At 44.5% G+C, this 25,477-nt stretch overlaps 1 protein-coding gene across 4 annotated transcripts; it reads right to left on the reverse strand.

Annotated features, from left to right (window-relative positions):
- Positions 1 to 7,839: 7,839 nt before the first annotated feature.
- On the reverse strand, positions 7,840 to 24,456 carry RBFA (ribosome binding factor A). Of its 4 annotated transcripts, none has more exons than XM_066352769.1 (8): positions 24,227 to 24,456; positions 23,265 to 23,307; positions 21,633 to 21,809; positions 20,911 to 21,023; positions 18,171 to 18,255; positions 15,765 to 15,838; positions 14,247 to 14,635; positions 7,840 to 8,837 (listed from the first exon to the last, which is right to left on the reverse strand). In XM_066352769.1, the coding sequence occupies exons 1-7, from the start codon at positions 24,415 to 24,417 to the stop codon at positions 14,278 to 14,280; spliced, it is 1,041 nt and encodes a 346-aa protein (XP_066208866.1). In that variant the 5' UTR covers positions 24,418 to 24,456; the 3' UTR covers positions 7,840 to 8,837; positions 14,247 to 14,277. The 4 variants fall into 4 exon arrangements, with proteins under 4 accessions (XP_066208866.1, XP_066208868.1, XP_066208869.1 ...); XM_066352771.1 differs by lacking the exon at positions 7,840 to 8,837 and adding an exon at positions 10,375 to 12,156; XM_066352772.1 differs by lacking the exon at positions 7,840 to 8,837 and having other exon boundaries at positions 13,831 to 14,635; positions 24,257 to 24,456.
- Positions 24,457 to 25,477: the final 1,021 nt, after the last annotated feature.

The raw sequence follows: 25,477 nt of genomic DNA on the forward strand, positions 1-25,477 counted from the left end.
TGTGAAGCAATAATATATTTTTCAAAATGAGTGAAAACATGGGGTAGGAGCTTTCAAAATGTCTTTGGGTCTTTGAGTCAAGTGCCCACAGGGAATAGAAGGAACACAGTGCCCTCCGGGTGCTTGCAGTTTAATGAGGCCAGGTGTGCATGCAAATACCTGATTTTAATTTATCAGGTCTCTATCCTAGACCCATCTTCAAAGACTATTCTAGATCTTTCTAGCTTCGTTGAAGCTCCCTGGGCAACACCTGTGCCTCCTTAACTTTCTTTTCAGGGGAAGGTCCTGTCTGCTCCTCCTTCCAGAACACCAAAGCCATCAGACTTGGTCTCCCTCCACCTCCGAGCTCTTACATGCATACCTATTTCCTCAACAACCACCTTGACCTTAGAGCTTGTTTCAGAGGATGTATCTGCCCACGTTCATGATCTGCTCATGCATTGTTGGACCTTGTTTGCCTGCCCTGACAACACCTCATTGTCCAGTCATCCCCTCTCTCTACTGGTATCTTCGCTCAGTTTTAGCCTAGCGACTAAAAATATAACAGGCACCAAATAAATGTCTGATTTATCATAATTGAAGGATAGCTTGCCCTTTATACTTATGAATTGTCATTTAACTTGATATTGAATTACAGAGGTAAATGGGTATGGTATCCCAATACATCTTCCTTTGAGAAATTACAAATGTAATGGAAAGTAAACTCAAAGCCTTCCCCTCTGCCATAGTCCAATGAGAACAATATCACATTTCTCCAAAGAACACCTCTGCTCCCTCTACTCCTTATCCTGTGCTCTCTCACCCTGACCCTCATCACTCTGTAGAAACGCCTTGATCACCAATCACCTCGTTGAACCCAATAACTATTTGTTGACTCCTTCTTTCCTTTCCCTTTCCTGAAGTCCTTTTCTCCCTGACAACTCCTAAACATGTTCTGTAATCTTCTCCAACCTCTCTGATTGCTCCTCGCATCTTCATCAGATTCCCTTCTTCAATCCATCCTTGAACATTGGTCTCCAGAATCCTGCCCACTTTTGTTCATTTTTCAACCACATTTATTACCCTTTCTATAAGCCAGGTACTAGGAATTGAAAACCCTATCCCTTTCATTGATTACTCTGCATACTCTCTCTTGCTCATCACACATATTCAAACCTCATTGTTTCAACTACAAATCAGTATCTCCACCTTTTTGTTTCACTTTTATTTTTTTGGCTGCTAATTGGGCAGTTCCATTTGGGTGTCTCACAGGCACCTCAAATTCAAAATGTTAAAAACTGGGCCCATCATCCCCTCCTCAGCAGCCTCTCTTACAGTAAGCAGTATACTTGCTTACCTGTGCTTTATTTTCTCCATTTCTACATCATAAATAATTCTCCAACCTGTTCCCTCAACTGCAGCCCTACCCCCATGTGTACATTCAGGTCATCATCTCCTGGATGGAAGACCAACACAGGCACCTACCTACCTTACCTCCAGCTTTGGAGCCTCAGGTGTGTTCTCCTGTCAGCCATCTAGTGATCTAACTAAAAGCACATCTGAGCCCTGGCTAGTGGCTCAGTGCATAGAATGACAGCTTGGTGTATGGACATCTGGGTTCAATTCCAGTCAAGGCACACAGGAGAAGTGACCATCTGTTTCTCCACCTCTTCTCCCCCTTCTCTCCCTTTTCTGTACCCACAGCCAGTGGCTTGAATGGTTTGAGCATGGCCCCAGACACTGAGAATAGCTCTATTGGAGAGCATCAGCCTCAGGTGCTAAAAATAGCTCAGTACTCCAGCATCAGCCCCAGATGGGGTTGCTGGGTGGATCCCAGTTGTGATACAAGCAGGGATTATTTCCACTTCTCTCACCTAATTCCACTTCTCTCACCTAAATAATAATAATAATAATAATAATAATAATAATAATTAATTTAAAAATAAACTAAAAGCACATCTCACTCTGCCATTCTTATTCTTACCTTTAGCTATCACACATTCCCCACAAAATCAAGTCCAAAGGGGCAGCATGGCATACAAGCTCTCCAAGATTGACCAGTTCCAGCCCATCTCCTGCTCCTGCAAACACCACAGTGTTTGTTCATTGAATGTCTTCCCAATACCTGAACCAATACTCCATTGCCATTCAAGGCTGAGTTCTGTGGCCCTCTCTTCAAGAAATAGCTCCCTGACCACCACCACCACCACATGCATAAACATGACAAAAGGTGGAGGATACTTACTGATATTCCCCAAATATTCTGTGCCTTTCATTGTATTCACTATATTGTTTTATCATAATCTGCTGTTTCCCTCAGGGAGTGCTATACCAAGAGGGACCATGTCTTCTCAGTCATCATTGTCTCTCTGATGCCTAGGTTAATATAATGTAAGTAACTGTTTTAATAAGTAGAATAAAATTTTAATAAATGTTGAATTAATTTTTTTCAATATCTTCTGAAAAATTTTTTAACAGAGTCAGAGAGAGGGATAGACAGGAACAGATAGACAGGAACGGAGAGATGAGAAGCATCACTCATTAGTTTTTCGTTGCGCGTGTGACACCTTAGTTGTTCATTGATTGCTTTCTCATATGTGCCTTGACTGTGGGCCTTCAGCGGACCGAGTAACCCCTTGCTTGAGCCAGCGATCTTGGGTCCAAGCTGGTGAGCTTTGCTCAAACCAGATGAGCCTGCGCTCAAGCTGGCTACCTCGGTGTCTCAAACCTGAGTCCTCCGCATCCCAGTCCGACGCTCTATCCACTGCGCCACCGCTTGGTCAGGCTTGAACATACTAAATAATTGAAATAATTGTACAGTGAACACCATCACCTAGACCTTAAATTAACATTTTGCTCTACTTGCTGTATCACCCAGGTATCTAAATATTCATCTCTTGATTCATCTTTTTTTCTTGTTTTGAATTCAGGGAAAGAAAATTTCAGACATCAGCATGCCAGGTGGTATCCCAGTGGATAGAGCATCCACGCAGAATGCTGAATTCCCCAGTTTAAAACCTTGAGGTCACTGGCTTGAGTGTGGGGTCACTGTCTTGAACATAGGATCATCGATATGATCCCAAGTTTGCAGGCTTTAACCCAAAGGTCACTGGCTAGAAGCCCAAAGGTTGCTGTCTTGAGCTCAAGATTGCTGACTTGAGCAAGGGGTCATGACTCGGCTGGAGCCCCCCACCCTTGCCCCAGTAAAGGTTTGTATGAGAAGCAATCAATGAACTGTTAGATTCAGGGAGTACTGGGGCTGCCAAAGAGTGTAACTATGGAAGGAACAGTAAGTGCTGATATGGCTCCTGTGAGGCTGGGAACAAAGAAGGTCAGAGACCCTTATCAGAAGTTTAGGTTTGAAATTCGCCACTAAGCTAAAACCGGCCCCTGTTGCTATGCTGCGTGCGACCTCCCTAGCCAATAGCTAAACTGCCATATTTGCTTCTGTATTATGCTTGCTCACTTAGGATATATAAGGGCCTGGCTGTAAGCTCCAGGTGCGGCTCCCATTTGCAGCTCCTTGTGAGCACGGTGTCTCCGGACATCTCGGGAGTTCGCCCCTGCACAAGTTAAACTGACCAATAAAGTAACATCTTAACTCCTGAAAGTCTCTGACGTTTGTTCTCATACCCGGTGGATGCTACATGAACCACTAACGTGAAACATCTACAAGTTGATGCTTCTCATCTCTCTTCTCCCTCTTTCTCTCCCTTCCTGTTTCTCTCTTTAAAAAAATAAAAATAAAATTTCAGACATCAGTCCACTATCTTTCTAAACACTTTAGCATGAATATATAATAAAAGACATTTAAAATTACAATTAACAGCTTTGCAGCCCCTCCCCATCACAGAAGGAATGAACACTATGTCTCAGTGGGACTCATCAAGATTATTTTCAAGAGCCTTACCAGGCAGTGGCACAGTGGATAGAGCACTGGCCTGGAATACTGAGGACCCAGGTTCATAACCTCAAGGTCACTGGCTTGAGTGTGAGCTCATTTGGCAAGGGGTCACTGGCTCGGCTGGAGTCCCCCAGTCAAGGCACATATGAGAAAACAATCAATGAACAACTAAGGTGCCACAACTACGAGTTGATGCTTCTCATCTCTCTCCCTTCCTGTTCTTCCATCACTCACTCTCTCAAAACAAAACAAACAACAAAATAAATTATTTTCAAGATCCAGGAAAGTTCAGGCCAGAGATGTCATCACAGAATTCTAAATTGGAAGATACACCTGAGGACCTAGCTGCTGGACATGTCACAGCATATGCAAGTTTGTTCTGAGTTTTCAACATACTGTCAGTATGAGTACTGATGTTTTTATCTCAGTTGTTCAGCTGGGTTTAAAAGTGAAGATGTGCCTGACCTGTGGTGGCACAGTGGGATAAAGCGTCGACCTGGAAGTGCTGAGGTCGCCGGTTCAAAATCCTGGGCTTGCCTGGTCAAGGCACATATGGGAGTTGATGCTTGCAGCTCCTCCCCCCACTCACTTCTCTCTGTCTCTCCTCTCTCCCTCTACTCTCTAAAAAAAAAAAAAAAAAAAAAAAAAGTGAAGATGCTATGCTGCAATTTTCCTACTCTCTGGACTGGCTCCCCCTGTAATTGGCATCTGCATTTACTAAGATAACCATCCAGTTTAAAGACAGAAATGTGGGTGACCACAGAACCAAGACAAACAAACTGGCTCCAGAGCCTGATACATCAACCCATTTTGTGAAAATTAGATAGGGGTAAGACCTGTGGGCATGAGCTTCCCTTAGGCTCTAGCTTTGAGATAAAAGTGCTATTATAAAATGACAGTGCCACATCAGGGTGCAGACCTGAATGGCACAGTGGGCTGGATTTCAGCTCCCACTTCCCTACCTCTGTTGGTTTCCACTTAAGTGTATGCATGCTGTACAACTAAACTCCACAAAGAGACAACTATACACAAGTTTATCTACAATAAAATAAATTGCTAAGATTAATCTAAAACCACTGAGCCCTGGTTGGGCAGCTCAGTTGGTTAGAGCATTGTCCCAATACACCAATGTTCCGGGTTTGATACCCAGTCAGGGCACATACAAAAATCAATCACTGAATGCATAAATAAGTGCAACAAGAAATTCATGTTTCTCTCTCCCTTCCTTGCTCTCTAAAATAAATAAATAAATAAATAAATAAATAAGAAATCCACTAAAAGTTTTATAGAAAAGGAGACATTATTTGTGAACTTACATATAACCCTGCCCTTCTTGTCTCTGTTCTACATATGCTTTCTGTGTGTCTACTAGGTTCCAACAGACATTAAGAGCAGAAAAGCAGACTCAATCCGTGCTTTCTTAGAGCTTAGAATCCAGTGGGGGAGAATGTCATTTGTAAAATAATTGCACAGTGAAAGGTTAATTCTAAGCTTCTGAAAAAGGTAGCATCTCGACCAAGAAAATGGATCTAGACTAGCAGTCTTGAAGAGACAACCAGAAGGACAGGTAGACATTAGCAGATCAAAGCAGTGAGGTGGTCAAGGGTGATGACTTTCAGGAACAGCCCCTGTAAAGTCTGGCACAGTCAGATGGATCGAAGAAACAAGAATGACTGGAGTGTAGGTAATAGGAAAGAAAATGTTATAAGGGGAGACTATGAATCAGTTTTGAAGCTGTTTTGGTCTTTTAAGACCAAAGAGAAGCCAGTGAAGTTTTTTTTTGTTGGGTGGGTTGATAGAAGCAGATCTAAAAGGTACAGCTGGCATTTTTCTTTAAAAATAACTGCAAGTCAGGAAAAGAAAAATAACTCCCTGAATCTGTATAAACTCAGGTTCTGACTGATGTATTCTGTTTCTTTGAATTTTCCTTTTACGGTTACTTTTCCTTGCATACAAATAGGCATATAAAAATGGCAACCAACTGAACATGGCTGCAAGAATATTTAAAATTCTTTTAAAAGTATTGCCAAACATTAATGTTGATTTCTAGTTACTTATTCTGGGAATGTATAGTATTTGAAAACAAATTGGTACCTTGCACCCATCATCTGTAAGTAGTTTCATTAAAAATACATAATTAACCAAGGTAGAATGAGCTTGTAATGTAACTGTTCTTGGGCAATATTCTATGGACATATTAGCGACAGCAGACTGGATTTTATGTCGACATCTGTTTGGTTATAATGCAGTAACTTTTGTATTAAGCAGTTTCAAAAAAGTGTGATCTTCCTCTGCTAAACTGATGTTAATGCAATCCTTATAAATAATAGATTTTAAAATTTTAAGATAAAAGAACTACAGAAAATGTTACAAAATGTAAATGTTACTATTGGAAATTTCACATCATAGGAAATTAGCCTTTATCTACCAACTTTCAAGAACTTGATCCTATTTAAGGTGAAAAATCAACACAAAAAAGCACACTGTGCCATTACAATGCACACTAGCTGTCTTTCTTTCAAAAGCTGAATTCAGCAAGGCACTAACTTGCTTAAATGTGAGTTACTAACTTCTAATAAACTATAATTTTCTTCACGTTTTCAAGTGGAGTTGATTTATAATATTTGTGTTAAACATGTATGTTTCCAGTTCAAAGTCATGATGTTTTAAAAATCTTATTAAAGTTTCAGAAATTTGGAGAGAAAAGAAAGACAAGTACAGCTGACTATGGTGTGGAGTAGGAATTGGTCTGAGATGACAGGCAGAGGAGGTATAAGAGTCAGAGGGCCCTGGGCGGTTGGCTCAGTGGTAGAGCGTCGGCCTGGCGTGCGGAAGTCCCGGGTTCGATTCCCGGCCAGGGCACACAGGAGAGGCGCCCATCTGCTTTTCCACCCCTTCCCCTCTCCTTCCTCTCTGTCTCTCTCTTCCCCTCCCTCAGCCGAGGCTCCATTGGAGCAAAAGATAGCCAGGCGCTGGGGATGGCTCCTTGGCCTCTGCCCCAGGCACTAGAGTGGCTCTGGTCGCGACAGAGCGATGCCCCAATGGCCAGAACATCGCCCCCTGGTGGGTGTGCCGGGTGGATCCCAGTCGGGCGCATGCGGAGTCTGTCTGACTGCCTCCCCGTTTCCAGCTTCAGAAAAATACAAAAAAAAAAAAAGAGTCAGAGGACTGTTGGAGAGGTTCAGGTGGAAGATGATGATAGCTTGGAACTTAAATTAGTGTTGTAACACTGAAGATGAAGAAAAGCTGACAGCTTTGAGATCTCTGAGGTGAGGTGAACAAGACTTGATGACAGCCAGGACATGGCTGTGACTGAAGTGTCAAGAATGATGGTATTGAGGATGGAAACACTGGAAGAGAATGAGGGGGTCACAAGTTTTGTCTTCTCACATTGAGTATGACTGTTGAGACCTCTAGGTATTATGATCAAATAGGTAGTTGGAAATACCAGTCTGGATCTAAGAAGAGAGGCTAGGGTAGAAGTATAAATTTAAAGGTGCCATAACATGGATGAAAAGAGTGAACCAAACACAAAGGAATGGGCTAGACAGAGGTTGCTTTTTTTATTTTTCTGAAGCTGGAAAAGGGGAGGCAGACAGACAGACTCCCACATGCACCCAACCGGGATCCACCCGGCACGCCCACCAGGGTGCGATGCTCTACCCATCTGGGGCGTCACTCTGTTGTGACCAGAACCACTCTAGCGCCTGAGGCAGAGGCCATGGAGCCATCCCCAGCACCCGGGCCATCTTTGCTCCAATGGAGCCTCAGCTGCGGGAGGGGAAGAGAGAGACAGAGAGGAAGGAGAGGGGGGAGGGGCAGAGAAGCAGATGGGCGCTTCTCCTGTGTGCCCTGGCCGGAAATCGAACCCCAGACTTCCGCAGGCCAGGCCGACGCTCTACCACTGAGCCAACCGGCCAGGGCCGAGGTTGCTTTTTGAAGTCACTTCACCCCTGTGGTTTAATTACTTTAATACATTAATGGTTAAAATACAAATCACTTTATAAGCAATTACTTTCCTAAGTTTTTATGTCAAACATGATAATGAAAATAAGATAATTAAGTCTTCCCATCCATAAGCACGGGATGTGCTGCCATGGATGTCCCCTTCATTTTGTCGTTCTTCACTGTGCAAGTCTTTGATCCACTTGGCTAAGTTAACTCGTGTTTTATTTTTCCTTTTTTGAGGCTATAGTTAATGGAATTGTTTGTGATTTCTTTTTCAGATTGTCCATTGTGTACAGAAATGTAATTGATTTTTGAATGGTGCTCTGTAGCTTGCTATTTGTTGAATTAATTTACTAGCTTGAACAGTTTCTGTGTGGAGTCTTCAGGATTTTCTATGCATAAGATCATATAATCTGCAAAAAGAGGTAATTTTCCATCTTCCTTTCCAATTTGGAGGCCTTTCATTTCATTTTTCTTGTCTAACTGCTCTGGCTAAAACTTCAAGTAGTGTTGAATAGAAGGCAAGAAAGTGGACATTCTTGTCTTATTCCTGATCTTGGAGAAAAAGCTTTCAGTCTTTCACCATTGAACATTACATTTGCTGTAGGATTTTCATATATGGTTTTTATTATATTAAGGTAGTCTTCTTCTATTTCTACATTGTTGTGTTTTCATGAAATTGTTTAATTTCATCAAGTGCTTTTGCTGCATCAAATGAGATAATCACTTTTTTCCCATTTATTTTGTTGATGTGGCATATTACATTCGTTTTTCATATGTTTAACCTTGCATTGCAGAAATAAACCCCACTTGGTCATGGTGTAATCCATTTAATATGCAGAGAAATTTTGTTTGCTAGAATTTTTGTTGACAATTTTTTCATCAATGTTCATAGGAATATTGGTGTGTAGTTTTCTTTCCTTGTAGTTAGTGTCTTTGGCTTTGGTATCAGGGTTATGCTGGCCTCACACACTGAGTCAAGAAGTATTTATTCTTCTTCAAGTGCCTGGAAAAGTTTGAGAGATTAGGATAGTTTTCTTTAAACATTTTGTAAAATTTAACACCTATCAGGTCCAGGACACTTTTTTGTTGTTGGGGAAATTTTTGACTAATAATTCAATCTTACTAGTTATAAGTGTATAGAGGTTTTCTAATTTTTCATGATTTAGTCTTGGTAGGTTTTTGTTTCAAGAATTTTGTCCATTTCATTGAAGTTTTCCAATCTGTTGGCATACAGTTGTTCATACTCTTATCATGTTTTATTGCTGTAGAATTGGTAGTAATGTCCCAAATTTCAATTCTGCTTTTTGAAATTTGAATCTTTTTCACTTCATCTAGTTAAAGGTTTGTCAATTTTGTTGCTCTTTTTGGAAAACCAACATTTAATTTCATTGATATTTTGTATTGTTTTATTATTTTCTATTTCCTTAATCTCTGCTCTAATCTTTATTTTCTTCCTTCTGCTAGCTTTGGGTTTAGTGTGTGTGTGTGTGTGTGAGAGAGAGAGAGAGAGAGAGACAGACAGACAGGGAGAGAGATGAAAAACATCAATTCTTCGTTGCGACACCTTAGTTGTCCATTGATTGCTTTCTCATATATGCTTTGACTGGGGGGCTCCAGCTGAGCCAGTGACCCCTTGCTCAAGCCAATGACCTTGGACTCAAGCCAGTGACTTTGGGCTTCAAGCAAGCAACCTTTGGGCTCAAACCAGCGACCATGGGGTCATATCTATGATCCCACACGCAAGCCAGCTACCCCATGCTCAAGCTGGTGAGACCGCGCTCAAGCCAGCAACCTTAGGGTTTTGCATCTCAGTCTGACTCTCTATCCACTGCGCTGACATCTTTTTTTTTTATTATTATTAATTTAGAGCGAAGACAGAGAAAGATGTGAGGAGCAGAAAGCATCAACTACCATATGTGCCTTTGCCATATTTTATTTATTGCATGACCAGGTGGTGGTGCAGTGAATACAGCATTGTCCTGGGACGCTGAGAACCCAGGTTCAAAACCTCAAGGTTGCTGGCTGGAGCACAGGTTCACCAGCTTGAGCACGAGGTCACTGGCTTGAGTGTGGGATCACAAACATGACCCCATGATCACAGACTTGACCCCAAGATTACTGGCTTGAGCAAGGGATCACTGGCTCAGCTGGAAACCCCTGGTCAAGGAACATATGAGAAAGCAATCAATGAACAACTAAGATTCCACATCTATTAGTTGATGCTACTCATTTCCCTTCTTGTCTGTCCTTGTCTTTCTTGTTAAAAAAAATAAAGATTTTATAGAAAGGGGAGAGAGGGAAAGGTAGGGAGCAAAGCAGGAACCATCAATTCATAGTTGCTTCTCTTATGTGCCTTGATGGAGCAAGCCCAAGGTTTAGAACCAGCAACCTCAGCATTCTAGTTCGATGCTTTATCCAATGCACCACCACAGGTCAGGCCTCTCCCTCACTTTTGAAGGACAATTTTGCCAAATGTAGGACTCTTGGTTGAAATTTTAAAAAACATTTTACCACTTTGAATTTTACCACTTCTGATGAGAAAGAAATTCATTAATCTAATTGAGGACCCCTCTTATGTGATGATTTTTTCACTGCTGCTGAAATTGTGTTTGGCTTTTGAAAACCTGATTATGTGTCTGAGTTCATCTTTCTTGGAATTCAGAGTTTCCTGGATGTTTCATCAAATTTGTTAAATTTTCAGCCATTACTTCTTCAAATACTCTCTCTACCCCTCTCTGTTCTCTGTGACTCCTATTGCATGCTAGTCTGTACGATGGTGTCCTACAAGTCCCTGAACTCTGTTAATGTTCCAATCTTTTTAAATTTTGTTTCTCAGACTCATTAATTTCCATTGTCTTATCTCAGTGCCTACTCAAATATACCTTTGAATCATTCTAGTGAATATTTCATTTTAATCACTGAGTTTTTCAGCTCTAGGACGTATGATTTGTTTTCTCTTTATTGCTGGGTCCATTTTGTTCATGCATGATTTTCTTTCTCTTCACTTTTAGTTCCTTGAATATTTTAAGTGTTTTCAAGTCTGTCTAGTAAATCTACCATCAGGTCCTTTTCAGAGGCAATTTCTGTTGATTTTTTTTTTCTTTTGAATGGGCCATACTTTCTTATTTCTTTGTATGCCATGTGATTTTTGCTGTTGAAAACTAGAAATCTGAATATAATAATGTAGTAACTCTGGAAATCAGAGTCTGATTCTTCCCCAGAGTTTGGTGTTTCCCTGTCATTTTCCCCCTTGGTTTAGGCTGTCTCTGTGTCCTGGATCAGCAAATTCCCTCCCCCATGCCCTCTCCCAATTCTGGGACACCTCCTGTCTTCCATCTTATCACAAATGCACAAGGACCAGGGTCACCATGAGAGGAAGGGTGCTGCAACCTAGGGGTTAGTGTAGCCAGTCTGGGCTCCAAGCACAACTTGTTGCCACAGATCCCAGAGTGGGGTCTAGACATTGCTGTGCATTGAAATATTCTGTTTTTATTTTATTATGGAATAAGAGAAGACTTAGTATACCTACTGCCCAAAAGCACAACTTTGCAATAATACAGGACCCCATTTTAAAACTCCACCTCCTCCCTGACCTTGATGGGTATGAGGCTTCCCAAGATGGAGCCAAACCCACAAGACAAATATTGGTGGCACAGGCTAGGCGGGAATGCATGTTATGAATGTTGTGCCTTAAAACCCTGCAGACCTAATAGCTTGTGCACAGGTACACTCCCCCCCAAAGACCCATGCACATGGGTGCTCATACTCTCACACAGGCACCAACACACATTTTGTACAGTGCCCTGAGATCATATATAGCACATGGCCAAGCTTTGCTGGTTTATATAAACAGAATTCAGGTGAGAACCTGCAGTGAAAAACTTAAAACAAAAAAGGAATCTGCAGTGGATCTTTTGTCATTTCTCAATGGCCCTTCCTCTTCTTTTCTTCTTCTGGTAATTAAAATACACTCGGCCCTGGCTGGTTGGTTCAGCTGTAGAGTGTCTGTTCGATGTGTGGAAATCCCAGGTTCAGTTCCTGGTCAGGACACACAGGAAAAGCTACTATGTGCTTCACCACTCCCCTTCTCCCTTCTCATGCTCTCTCTCTCTCTTCCCTTCCCGCAGCCAAGGCTCAGTTGAATCAAGTTGGCCCCAGATGCTGAGGATGGCTCTATGGCCTCCTCTCAGGTGCTAAAAATAGCTTGGTTGCCAAGCAACAGAGGGCCCAGATGGGCAAAGCATCACCCAGTAGGAGATTTGCCTGTTAGAATCTGGTCAAGGCACATGTGGATGTCTGTCTCTCTGCTTCCCCACTTCTCACTTAAAAAAAAGAAAAAAGAAAGGAAAATACACTCACATACCAGTTACTCTTGGCTACTTACCGAGATTAACATACTCTAATAAAACCCACTTGGAAAACCCAGTATTTGAGCGTGGGAGCCAAGTTCCCTTGCTTTATCTTAATAGTATACTTGTCACTGATGATCTAAACTTCATTAAAATCATTTTTAATTTTTAAAGTTAATGACACTTGCCTGACCAGGTGGTGGCGCAGTAGATAGAGTGTCGGACTGGGATGTGGTGGACCCAGGTTCGAGACCCCGAGGTCGCCAGCTTGAGCGCGGGCTCATCTGTTTTGAGCAAAAAGCTCACCAGCTTGGACCCAAGGTCGCTGGCTCAAGCAAGGGGTCACTCGGTCTGCTGAAGGCCTGCGGTCAAGGCACATATGAGAAAGCAATCAATCTAGAAACTGATGATTGATGCTTCTCATTTCTCTCCGTTCCTGTCTGTCCCTATCTATCCCGCTCTCTGACTCTCTCTCTCTATGTCCCTGTAAAAACAAAAACAAAAACAAAAAATAAAGTTAATGACACTTGAAAAAGGGAGCTGCCCGTACGTAGCCCAAGAATGCATCTCCATGTCAGAATTAAATAATGGTATATTTTACTTTCCCAACAGCTCTGTAACTCACACCTGAACAACACTCTTCTGACACATGTTCTAATTCTTAAAGGTATACGTAGCCATCTCGCACTTAGGAAAACTAGACAGCACTTCAGCAACATGCTTAGGGCCATTTTTAACAGTGAAATCACCATCAAAAGACAAAAACATGGACAATGTGGCAAAAAATAAACCATGAGTCTGGTCTGTGCTAGCACAGTGGATAGAGCATTGACCTGGAACACTGAGTCACCAGTTCGAAACCCTGGGCTTGCCTGGTCAAGGCACATACGACAAGCATGCAATGAACAACTAAAGTGAAGTGACTATGAGTTGATACTTCTTGTCCTGCCCCCTGTAAAATCAATAAATAAAATATTAAAAACAAAATAAGGCCCTGGCCGGTTGGCTCAGTGGTAGAGCATCATCAGCCTGGCGTGTAGGGGTCCCAGGTTCAATTCCCGGCCAGGACACACAGGAGAAGCGCCCATCTGCTTCTCCACCCCTCCCCCTCTCCTTCCTCTCTGTCTCTCTCTTTCCCTCCCGCAGCGAGGCTCCATTGGAGCAAGGATGGCCCGGGCACTGGGGATGGCTCCTTGGCCTCTGCCCCAGGTGCTAGAGTGGCTCTGGTTGCGGCAGAGCGACGCCCGGGAGGGGCAGAGCATCGCCCCCTGGTGGGCAGAGCGTCGTCCCCTGGTGGGCGTGCCGGGTGGATCCCGGTCGGGCGCATGCGGGAGTCTGACTATCTCTCCCCGTTTCCAGCTTCAGAAAGATAAAAAACAAACAAACAAACAAACAAACAAAAACCAGAACAAAGTGTGAAAAGCAGTTGTTTACAGTACGAGAGTAAGGCAGAGAGTGACCTTGTCTAAACGTAACGGGGGATGTGTGTATCGTATGACTAATTTTCACATCTCTGGGCACATCCAAGAATGACTGTGAAAATACCACAAACATTGATTTAGGGGTTACAAAGAAATTTGAGTGAGTACGCAAACCTGCAAATATGAAATCCGTAAGTAATGAGGATCAACTGTATTGTCATCAATCTAAAAGGTTTTTTCCTTTTAATTTTTATTTATTCATTTTAAAGAGGAAAGAGAGAGAGAGAGAGAGAGAGAGAGAGAGAAAGGGGGAGGAACAGGAAGCATCAACTCCCATATGCACCTTGACCAGGCAAGCCCAGGGTTTTGAACCAGCGAACTCAGCATTCCAAGTCAACACTTGATCCACTGTGCCACCACCTACCGGTCAGGCTCTAAAAGGTTTTTATGCACTTTCCACAGGCTTTCTTTTCACAGTAACAGTAATAAGAGGACTTAGAAATACCTTGTGTAACGCAAATGCACATTATACAAAGGCTTTCCTGTGAAACACTAAAAATGATTGTGCTTCTCAAAGCAAAACTCCCACCAGGTGCAGGCCTCACCTCATGACCCATTCCCTTCACGATCCTTAACAGTCACCTGGGTCCTTCCTGTCACCACCTCTCTGCATTCAGTTCCTGTTCTGCTTCCGGGGGCTCCCACTCATGTGCAGAGTCAGCTCCTCACGAAAGACCCTGCTGTCATCTGGGTCACTGTCACTCACCACCCCCCACAGGTAATTCTTTGGGGAGAGTTCATCATCCATACGAGGCCTGGCCTTCTTTCTCCTTTTCATTTGCCTTCTCAGCTCAGCCACCTGCTCTGGCCCCGGGCATGCTGGGATCTCAACCCCGTGCCTTTTCTCTTTCCTCCTCTTGTACTCCATGATCTGCTTGTTGAGTGCCTCATGATCAATCCCACACAGACTCGAGTGCACGGCAGGGCCCAGGGTGTCACGTGGTGACGGGACATCTGGGGTCTCAGGGTCCCTGGAGGGGAGAAGCACAGTGAAGCAACAAAACAACTGTGTGCGGCTCCTGGCTCAGGCACCACACCCCGTCCCACTGCCTGGGCCGGTCCCAAGGTCGACCTGGAGAATGATGCACTGGGCTTTGGTTTTAGTGCCCTCCTGCCCAAGCTCCTTCAGCTAGCACTCTTGGCGTCCTGTGCAGCACAGACCATCATAGCTCTGACACAGTCCTCTGCACGGTCATTAAACACATTTTCTTTGCCTCCATTTAAATTTAGACAGCGCCCTAGCCCAGTTAAACAGAGTTTGGGTGAAGTCTTTTAGGTCTATCACTCAGGTTACTTGATGAACTGAACAAAAGAAAAGTTATTCTGAGAGCAAAATGAAAGGATCCTTTCAGAACCAAAATCTGGCCGTGTCACACCTCTAAACCCTCCAACACTCCAGTCTGGAAGGTTCCATGTCCATGCATTTGGATCCCCACTTGTCTCTCCCTATGCTGGCTCCTTGCTGGTCCCAGACACATGGACTCACTTCAGCTTGAGGCCTCTGCTTCAGCTCTGCGGCCCCACTGCTTGGCAGAATGGGTCCTGTGGGCCCCCCAAAGTCTTGCCAGTGCCCACATGAAGCAGATGCAGCCAGTTCCGGAGCACAGGTTGAGAGCCCGCCGTGGCTGTTCCCCTGCTGGACTGGCTTCTCCACATACACCCCTAGAATGCTCAGTCCTTGCTGAAACCCAACCTACAAAGCCATGGCACCCACTGTACTTATTTGCCATTTACTGCTTCCTGTCGGCCTCCCCCAGCAAAATGCAGGCTCCTAATGATGCCACTGCCATGCGTTCTGAGAACGGACATGCCAGAAGTGCTAGAACAGGGTCGGGCACACCAAGAAAACACATCGAGCGAACGAGAAGGGAGATACACAGACCTGACGAGTCTGCAGCAATGGCGGCTGCCAGAAGCCCTGCCACTGCTGATGACTCTCCCAACGGCCTCAGTGAGATGCCAGGTGCTGTCGCCAGAGCTATGGCAGGCCACATGGGGCTGGGCCACAGGGCACCCCGCAGTGCCAGGCCCACAACACTGAGGCTGGGGTACCATGGAAGACGCACTCCCCCCACCTGCACATCTGTCCACATATATCACCTTAAGTCACTTTCTGTAAGGTCTTCTTTTTTATCGGGTCGCTCTAGATCAGCAACTGCCAGTAACCGATCCACCTGAAGAGGAACAGAAGGCAGTTCAGCAAGCCACACCCCTCAGCAACGCATCAGAGCTGACGTCACAGCCTTGCGCCGCGCCTCTTTACATCAGTGACGCTCTCCAAGGACAAGTATGTCAAATATTTGGTGATGGAGGTCAAATTCCTGGCAGTCTTTGCAAGGGGAGTTACGGAGGGGCGTGAAGGAGGCTCTGGAACTCATCTTCTAAATGTTCAGCAACGTGTTCACGGGTGTGTTAAATCTCTGAAGCATCAGCGTTATACATCGAGGGACTTAGGTACTTTATGTATCTTACACTTCAAAAGATTTTTAAAATATGATTTTTTTTATAAAGAAAAAAATCTAAATTGTAAAAAATCAACTGCTTCTAGAGAGAGAACCATCAATTTGTTGTTCCACTTAGTTAACTGCATTCATTGGTCGCTTTCCTTATGTGCCCTGACTCCAGGGATAGAACCCAGAATGGACTAAGCAAAGTGGCTCGTCTCCCAGATGATTGTCAGGCAGCTGAGAGCAACGTAATTATCAAAGTTATAGTCACAGGACAGAATGCAAACCCTATAAGCCTTAATGGTGTAAAATAACTGTAGGTGGATTGAAAACCAGGGAAGTGAGAGGCAGGCAACTCCGACTGCCTCAAGTTTATAAATCAAGAATTGGAGATTTGGTTTACTAGTTAATAGTTACAGAGATAAGCATTAAAAAAAAAAATTAAAGTCAGGCCCTGGCTCGTTAGCTCAGTCAGTTAAAAGAATTGTCCTGAAATTACAAGGTTGCGGGTTTGATCTCTGCTGAGGGCACACACACAGGTAGCAACCAGTGAATGCATGACTAAGTGAACAACAGATGAATGCTTCCTTCCCTTCTACCTCCCCTTTCTTTCTCTCTAAGCATCAATCAATAAATAAAGAAAATTAAGCCCTGGCCAGATAGCTTGATTGTTTGGAACATTGTCCTGGAGTGCAGAGGTTGCCGGTTCAATTCCCCAGTTAGGGCACATTCAGGAGCAGTTTGATGTTTCTGTCTCTCTCCCTACCTCTCTCACTCTAAAAAAAAAAGAAAAAAGCCAGAAAACAGGATTACCTCTGGTGACTTGGGCTAAAAAACAAGCATGGGGATCTTACTTTTCATTTGTACCCTTCCAAGTTTACTTTTTAATTTTATTTATTTATTTGTATTTTTCTGAAGTGAGAAGCAGGGAGGCAGTCAGACTCCCACATGCACCGGACTGGGATCTACCCGGCATGCCAACCACGGGGCAATGCTCTGCCCATCTGGGGCATTGCTCTATTGCAACCGGAGCCATTCTAGCGCCTGAGGCGGAGGCCATGACGCCATCCTCAGTGCCCTGTCCAACTTTGCTCCAATGGAGCCTTGGCTGAAGGAGGGTAAGAGAGAGATAGAAAGGATGAGGGAAGGGTGGATAAGCAGATGGGTGCTTCTCCTATGTTCCCTGACCAGGAATTGAACCCAGGACTTCCACACACCAGGCCAACGCTCCACCACCAAGTCAACTGGCCAGGGCTATATATATTTTTTAAGTGAGAGGAGGTGAGATAGAGAGACAGACTCTTGCATGCACCCCAACCAGGGGCTGATGCTTGAATCAACAGAGCCTTCCTCAGTGCCTGAGGCTGATGCTCAGACCAACCAAGCCATCCTCAGTACCCCGGGTTGACGCTTGAACCAACTGCGCCATTGGCTGCAAGAGGGGAAGAGAGAGAAGGGGGAGTGGGAGGGGAAAAGAAACAGATGGTCACTTCTCATATGTGCCCTGATCAGGATTGAACCCAGTATGTCCATATGCTGGACTGACGCTCTATCCACTGAGCCAGAACTGACCAGGGCCTCAAGCTTACTTTTTAAAACTGTATACTTTGCGGCCTGACCTGTGGTGGCGCAGTGGATAAAGCGTCGACCGGGAATGCTGAGGTCGCCAGTTCAAAACCCTGGAATTATTTGGTCAAGGCACATATGGGAGTTGATGCTTCCTGCTCCTCCTCTTCTCTCTCTCTCTCCTCCTTCTCTCCTCTCTAAAATGAATAAAGTCTTAAAAAACAAATAAATTAAATAAATAAATAAAACTGTATACTTTGCCCTAGCCAGGTAGCTCAGTTAGAGTGTCATCCTGATTCGCCAAAGTTACGGGTCTGATCCACGGTCAGGGCATATAAAGGGTCAAGCAATGAATGCATAAATAAGTGGAACAAGTCAGTGATTCTCTCTCTCCCTTCCTCTCTAATTAAAAAAAAATTGTATATATTATCTTCTTAGAAATCTTACCCATATAAAAGTTTACCTTATAAAGTCTATTATTTAAAAGCCTCACCTCAGCTAGAGATGCATGTTCCTTGTCCTGAACAAACACTATTGGTGGCATGTTCCTCACAGTCTGCTGGGACATCAAAAGATGTCTGGAGAGAGACAATGCTGATCAGTGCTGCGGCAGGTGACATTTAGAGGAGAGCTGAGACAGTGCTAGGAACAAAAATATATAAACCAAGACCTAAAAAATAAGATTTGCTTATCACATTACTCAAAGGTGAAAATATCGGCCCAGAAAAGTCTTCTTTAGACAACTCTCATTGTCACCACAACTGTTTTTCTCTAAATGCAACTTTTGAGATTCCTATATATAATCTGACCTAAACTTAAGACACTCTCCTGGGCATCACTGTGGCCTTGGGCTCCACAGCTGATCACTATTACTAAACACTTGTCAATGTTTCCTCTTCTATCCAATGGACATGCATCAGCGATGAGACACCTCCAACGTGCGATACATCCCCAACCACTCAGATGTCACATCGAAGTGATCTCTGTATTATACAGTCATGCAACAAGTAGATATATGGTGAATCTGGAGCAAGTACCCAGTGGATATGTGGCTGTGACACACAGCGTATCTGCTCAGTGACAGAAGATCCGGGTACATAGTTATGGAAAAACCTTTGAACTAAATGCTGGGTGATCAGAGATGGGAAAAGGGACATTCTGTTTAACTGAATTTTCTTACTACCTAACAAAAAACTGTTATCTCGACACTTGTTGGAAATCAATTCTTGCTTCTGTTAAATGTAAAAATGAAATTAAATGACCATTGTTTAATACACAACTTTACAGACTCTTAGGGATCACTGTGACGGATGTCAGTGACCACGATGTAGATGATGTGAAAATACCCGTTCCTTGAATGACTGACTTCTCAACATCGGCCTCCTTCTCCTGACAATGCAGGATAGTATTAGGACAGAGGTGAGAGTGACAAGAGAAAGGAGGGGAAGAAGGAAAGAGGGATTCCAATTCTAAGCGTGCTGGTTGGTTGGTTTTCCATAATTTTTAAGCCTGAGGAGAAAAATGAATAACTTTTTTACTGTCACCCAGCTCAGCAGTTCGAAAAACCCCAGGATCCCTTTATACTCAAAAATTATATATAAAAAAAAATTATAGAGGACCCCACAGTGGTGTTGTTTATGTGGGTTATACTTATCAATATTAATCATACTAGAAATTAAAACTAAGAATTAAAAAAGTTTTTATTCACTTAAACATTCACACTTTTAATGAAAATAACTATTTTCAAAAAGGAAAAAAAACTGAAAAAGTGGCACTATATATACAGTTGCAAATTTCTCTAATGCCCAGCTTAATGAAAAAGAGCTGGGTTTTCATGTTTGCATCTGTATCAATCTGTTCTGATATTCTTTTGGTTGAAATATAAGAAACTCTGGCCTCACACAGATCAGTGACAGGAAAATGGAGAGGTATATGAACACCCTTAAGAAAAGGGCGGTCTTGGCCGGTTAGCTTGGTTGGAGCATCATCCTGACGCACCGAGGTTTGATCCTCGGTCAGGACACATACATACATCAACCACTGAATGCATAAATAAGTGGAACAACAAATCGATGTTTCTCCCTCTTCCTCCCTTACTTTTTCTCTATTAAAAAAAAGTATAAATCTTTCTGACACTAAACAAAAACTCAACACATGCTAGATTTTTCTACCTTTTTTTTAAATGTCTGCAACCATGCACAGTTATCTTTCTTAAGTTGGCTCTGCAGACTTTCAGAAGGCCCAGTGAGGCATTTCACAACACCACATTTGCTAGTATCACCACCAACCTCATCAAAAGGCTGTAAGTGCTAGAAAGCTGTCAGACTTGCAGTAGTACATATGCTTCCTAAAATTCTGATTTCACTTGAGAGCCTCAATTTTATCACTGGCAGTAAGTATGGTCAGTGATGTGACAGATTCACTTGGTTTGTTTGCAGAAAATGTCTGTCAAATAACCAAATCTGAAAAACCACAGTTGGTTCTCTTGCCCCAGAAACATCTATTTCAGCAAAGGCAGTGTTCTTCCCAAGGACAACCACCGTCCTCCGTACACAGCAGAGCTCCACGTACAATTCCCACCACACATGGCACTAGAAAGACATGTACCCCAGGGTTGAAACTTAATAAAAGAGTAACTTTTGCTTATCCATCAAGGACATCCTTAAGTAAAACTAGCACTGTTTTTACTGAGTATGTGGCATGAGCTATGACTCCACAGGACCTCTGGGCCAGCCATTTTACCCCCTGTGGCTTCTGGGCAATGTCCACAGAGTGAGTAAGGAAAGTAACATTCTACTGTGAAAACAGCTTTAACCTCACAAACCCTCCAAAAGATCACTGAGGCCCCTAGGGATCCAGGACCACACTTTGAGAAACACTTACCTAGATGATGGCTTAAATGAAATGTAAATTATACTTTTTTTAAAAAAATTTTTATTTATTCATTTTAGAGAGGAGAGAGAGAGAGAGAGAGAGAGAGAGAGAGAGAGAGAGAAGGGGGGAAGAGCAGGAAACATCAACTCCCATATGTGCCATGACCAGGCAAGTGCAGGGTTTCGAACCAGCGACCTCAGGTGTTTCAGGTTGACGTTTTATCCACTGCACCACCACAGGTTAGGCTAAATTATACTCTTAAGTTCAAGAAAATGTTTCCAAAATTTTCCTCATGAAACAGGCTGGGAAATTCCAGGTGCTGCAAAAGCAAGCACACTAGGCAAGCAAAGCATCCTCACCTCATATATGCCGCGTATCTCTGTAGGGTGGCCTGGGTTTCTGCGTTCTGCTCAGCAGAGGGAGTCGTCCTCCAGTATACACGGCAGGCGGAGGAGTCTGAGGTCAGAGACACCTTACCCCCAACCCCCAAGCAAATTTCTTTCAGCTTAAGTGGGGTTTCCACAGACACACAACACAGAGGAGATGAAAACGAGCATGACAGCAGGCTTTGGCATGTCCACCAGCTGAGAGCTGGTGGCCAGCTGCACTGTCACATGTCACCATCTCCTGTGCATACTTACAACTGATGAAACAGGGCCAGAAACTGAACCCTCAACTTCCCAACCCTGACCCCAACCCCAGAGCATTCACCCGAAACACCAGAACTGTCACTATTCTCCTCATCACCCTTTGGCTAAACCCACTCTAAGTGGACAGATGGCAGGAAGTCACCACCTTCACCTTTACTCCAAGACAAAGGCAGACAAATCAACTGCTTATCTGACCTGCAGGTCTTCGAACGCTCCATGTCATCACACTTACTTGGTGCTGTCTAGTCAGACACCTCCCTACTCTACTTTCACACCAACATGCCCCCTCCATCTGTCTTCAGTACTTAAATGGCCACATTTAGCATAATTTCTGCAATCCAAACTAAAGACCTCATGAATGACCTGGTGCCTTTCTCTATTAGGCCAGAAGTCCTCAGCCCGGTCTTCTCGGTTGGGCCCCTGCAGTCTACCTTGGACAGCTCCACATTCAGGTCATAGACATCCTGGCCCACTTCAGGAGTGCACAGCAAATCCCCAAGCGCCCTGTGGAGGAGACCATTCAAGACTCTCAGGCGCACGCTGTCTTCCTTCTTGGTTTTCTTTGAGGTGCTCTTTATTAGGAATTCCAACTGAGACTGTTTATAAGTCTGCATTATGAAGAACAGACACAAAATAAACACTAGACTGTATCATTAACATCCTAATTTACAAAAAAGGCAGCTGGGAAGAACTGGAACACCTTAATAAACAAGAAACAATGTTACACTCAGTCACCTTAACTTCATTAAGATATACTTTGTTGGCCCTGGCCGGTTGGCTCAGTGGTAGAGCGTCAGCCTGGCATGCAGAAGTCCTGGGTTCAATTCCCGGCCAGGGCACACAGAAGAAGCGCCCATCTGCTTCTCCACCTCTCCCCGTCTCCTTCCTCTCTGTCTCTCTCTTCCCCTCCTGCAGCAAGGCTCCATTGGAGCAAAGATGGCCCGGGCGCTGGGGATGGCTCCTTGGCCTCTGCCCCAGGCGCTAGAGTGGCTCTGGTCACAGCAGAGCGACACCCCGGAGGGGCAGAGCATCACCCCCTGGTGAGCAGAGCATTGCCCCTGGTGGGCGTGCCGGGTGGATCCCGGTCGGGCACATGCGAGAGTCTGTCTGACTGTCTCTCCCCGTTTCCAGCTTCAGAAAAATACAAAAAAAAAAAAAAAAAAAAAGATATACTTTGTTTACAGACCTGGATCCTTCCAGATTTTACCTAACATTCCTCCAAAATAAAAATTACTGCAAGGACATATTTTTCAAGAAAAACTTTTACTGCCTGACCTGTAGTGGCACAGTGGATAAAGCATCAACCTGGAAATGCTGAGGTCGCCGGTTCGAAACCCTGGGCTTGCTTGGTCAAGGCACATATGGGAGTTGATGCTTCCAGCTCCTCCCCCTTCTCTCTCTGTCTCTCCTCTCTCTCTCTCTCTCTCTCTCTCTCTGTCTCTCCCTCTCCTCTCTAAAATGAATAAAAAATTAAAAAAATATATATATATATATATTTATTTTTTTGTATTTTTCTGAAGCTGGAAACGGGGAGAGACAGTCAGACAGACTCCCGCATGCGCCCGACCGGGATCCACCCGGCACACCCACCAGGGGCGATGCTCTGCCCACCAGGGGGTGATGTTCTGCCCCTCCGGGGCATCGCTCTGCCGCAACCAGAGCCACTCTAGCGCCTGGGGCAGAGGCCAAGGAGCCATCCCCAGTGCCCGGGCCATCTTTGCTCCAATGGAGCCTTGGCTGTGGGAGGGGAAGAGAGAGACAGAGAGGAAGGAGAGGGGGAGGGGTGGAGAAGCAAATGGGCGCTTCTCCTGTGTGCCCTGGCCGGGAATCGAACCCGGGTCCCCTGCACACCAGGCCGACGCTCTACCGCTGAGCCAACCGGCCAGGGCCCAGTAGTTTTTTAAAGGTCAAAATTCTGTTACCAATTCATCCAGCCCTACTCCTCCAGACACTGTCCTCTCCGATATGGGAACCGAAGGGCTTTCAGGCTGGAGCTCTGTCGACTTTTGGAACCTCGTGCACTTCAAGACTCTGAGGGGGTTTACTGCTGTCCCTCTACTCACCAAGTGAGAACCCAGGGAAGGGCCTTCATACCAAAACTTCTTTCTACGGGGAGAAAATAAGAACTATGTCAGATACTGATAGCAAATGAAAGAAGACAAAGTTACATAAGTTAATTAGAACTTATGATACCACAAAAGTGGTATGAAGATCAAAATAATTCGTTTTATTTATTGCTTACCATAAACATCTATCCTGACAAGTTTTCAAATGTATTTCTAAAATTAAGCCCACACACATGGAAAGCATAACATGGAAAGAAAATGTTTCCTATTTTTCTAATTTCCTTCTCTATTGGATGAAACTACTCTCCTAAAAAATGCTCTGGCCTGACCAGACGGTGGCGCAGTGAATAGAGCGTTGGACTGGGATGTGGAAGGACCCAGGTTTGAGACCCTGAGGTCGCCAACTTGAGCGTGGGCTCATCTGGCTTGAGAAAAAAAAAAAAAAAAGCTCACCAGCTTGGACCCAGGGTCGCTGGCTCCAGCAAGGGGTTACTCAGTCTGCTGAAGGCTCGCGGTCAAGGCACATATGAGAAAGCAATCAATGAACAACTAAGAAGTCGCAACGCGCAAAGACTGATGCTTCTCATCTCTCCGTTCCTGTTTGTCTATCCCTCTCTTTCTCTCTCTCTCTGTCTCTAAAAAAAAAAAAATGCTTCTGGTAACAAGAATCAACATAAACGTATTCATCACTTTGCTTCGTTGGTTCTTGATGTACTGCTAGTTTTAAGGAGACTTAAAACTATTATCTCAACCGTACAAGAACAGAGAAAAGATTGGCTCGGGAAAACGGCAATAATCATTCATCTAGGAAGTAAAGACAGCACTGGCTAAGTGCCCATAGGTCCCGGGCCCCGCCGTCCGCAGACCCCAGCCCCGTGGGTCCAAAGCCCGCCTCCTGGGCTCCATTCTCGCCCTGCGGGCACCGCCCAGGCCCCCGACCTGGAGCGCACCGCTCCCACCCGCTACATCCCGCACTCGGGGCGCCGTACTTGGTTTTCGAGGCAAATTTCTTGAGCAGGTTCTTGCCACATGGGACTGGCGAGCCATGCAGGCTTCGGGCACCACCGGGAAGAAGCCCTGCGTGGCTCCCACCGAGCAACGGCCGGAGCCCCGCAGAGAACCCCCACAGACACCCGCCCGCCCCCAACATGGGTCTCGAGCAAGCCCTGGCGGAGCAACGTGGGGTAGAGCGACGTGGGACAGAACAGAAAGAGGCGGGGCGGGGCGACGTGGGGCACGTTGACGTGCAGCGGGAGGACGCCGGCCCAGGAGACGGGAGGTGGGGCGTGGCCTCAACAATGGGCAGGCGGAAGGTGAAGCAGCGCGGCAGTAAACGTGATACGACGGTCCAAGGGATGGGGTGGAACGTGAAGCGGTAGGGCGGAGCGACGTGCGCACGTCTTCTCGTAGGGCAGGGCGGAGCCTGGAGGACGGGTAGGCGGGAACGTGAGGCGGCGGGGGTGGGGCGACATGTATGCACTGCGGTGTAGAGCAGTGGTCCCTAACCTTTTCTTGGCCCCGGACCGGTTTAATGTTAGAAAATATTTTCACGGTCCAGCCTTTACGGTGGGACGGATAAATGCACAAAATTATGCGACCGGCGTAAAAACTGTGGTATTTTAAAATATAATTGTTGAACTTACAATATTTATTGGGCAAAGTTAAAGGAGGAACAAGCATGTCCTTATTATTCAGGCTGTATTTAAATTTGTTATTCTGATGTTTCATGTCTGACATCAATGTGTAATATGATAGGTTCAGGCTCACTACCAATCGTGAACCTACGACAATAAAAATAAACATGAATCCACTGTGTACACGTATGCAACTTTTTTAGAAGCACCCTCATAGCATCTTTGCCTCCAAACACTTTCCAGTCGCTATGGTAACATTTAAACGTGCCTTAAAAATAAGATACAACCCAAAAACAAATATAAAGTGCATGAAAACTACAACTCACCATTGTTATGAATATTGTAAGTTAAGGGTTATTTATTATAATGTTTATATAGAATGAGAGATAGTAGCCTATCTCTCAACAACCATAACGCTAAATCAGCGGGAGCCCTGAGCTTGTTTCTCTGCAACCAGACGGTCCCATCTAGGGGTAATGGGAGACAATGACACCCGAAGTGTGTTGCTTATGTCCGATCTATTCCGTAATTTTGTTTTGGTTGCTGTCACTGCAGAAAATCCCGCTTCACGCAAAT

This window comes from Saccopteryx leptura, chromosome 11, assembly GCF_036850995.1.
Source record: "Saccopteryx leptura isolate mSacLep1 chromosome 11, mSacLep1_pri_phased_curated, whole genome shotgun sequence".
NCBI classification, from domain to species: Eukaryota; Metazoa; Chordata; class Mammalia; order Chiroptera; family Emballonuridae; genus Saccopteryx; species Saccopteryx leptura.

Bases quoted from the DNA above. Each gene is read 5' to 3' on its own strand.
- RBFA (XM_066352769.1), bottom strand. From the start codon at position 24,417: ATGTTGGGGGCGGGCGGGTGTCTGTGGGGGTTCTCTGCGGGGCTCCGG. The intron at 23,308-24,226 runs GTGGGAGCGGTG...TTCTCCCCGTAG, and splicing joins CCGAGTGCGGGATGTAGCGG to AAAGAAGTTTTGGTATGAAG. The intron at 21,810-23,264 runs GTGAGTAGAGGG...TTCATAATGCAG, and splicing joins CTTCCCTGGGTTCTCACTTG to ACTTATAAACAGTCTCAGTT.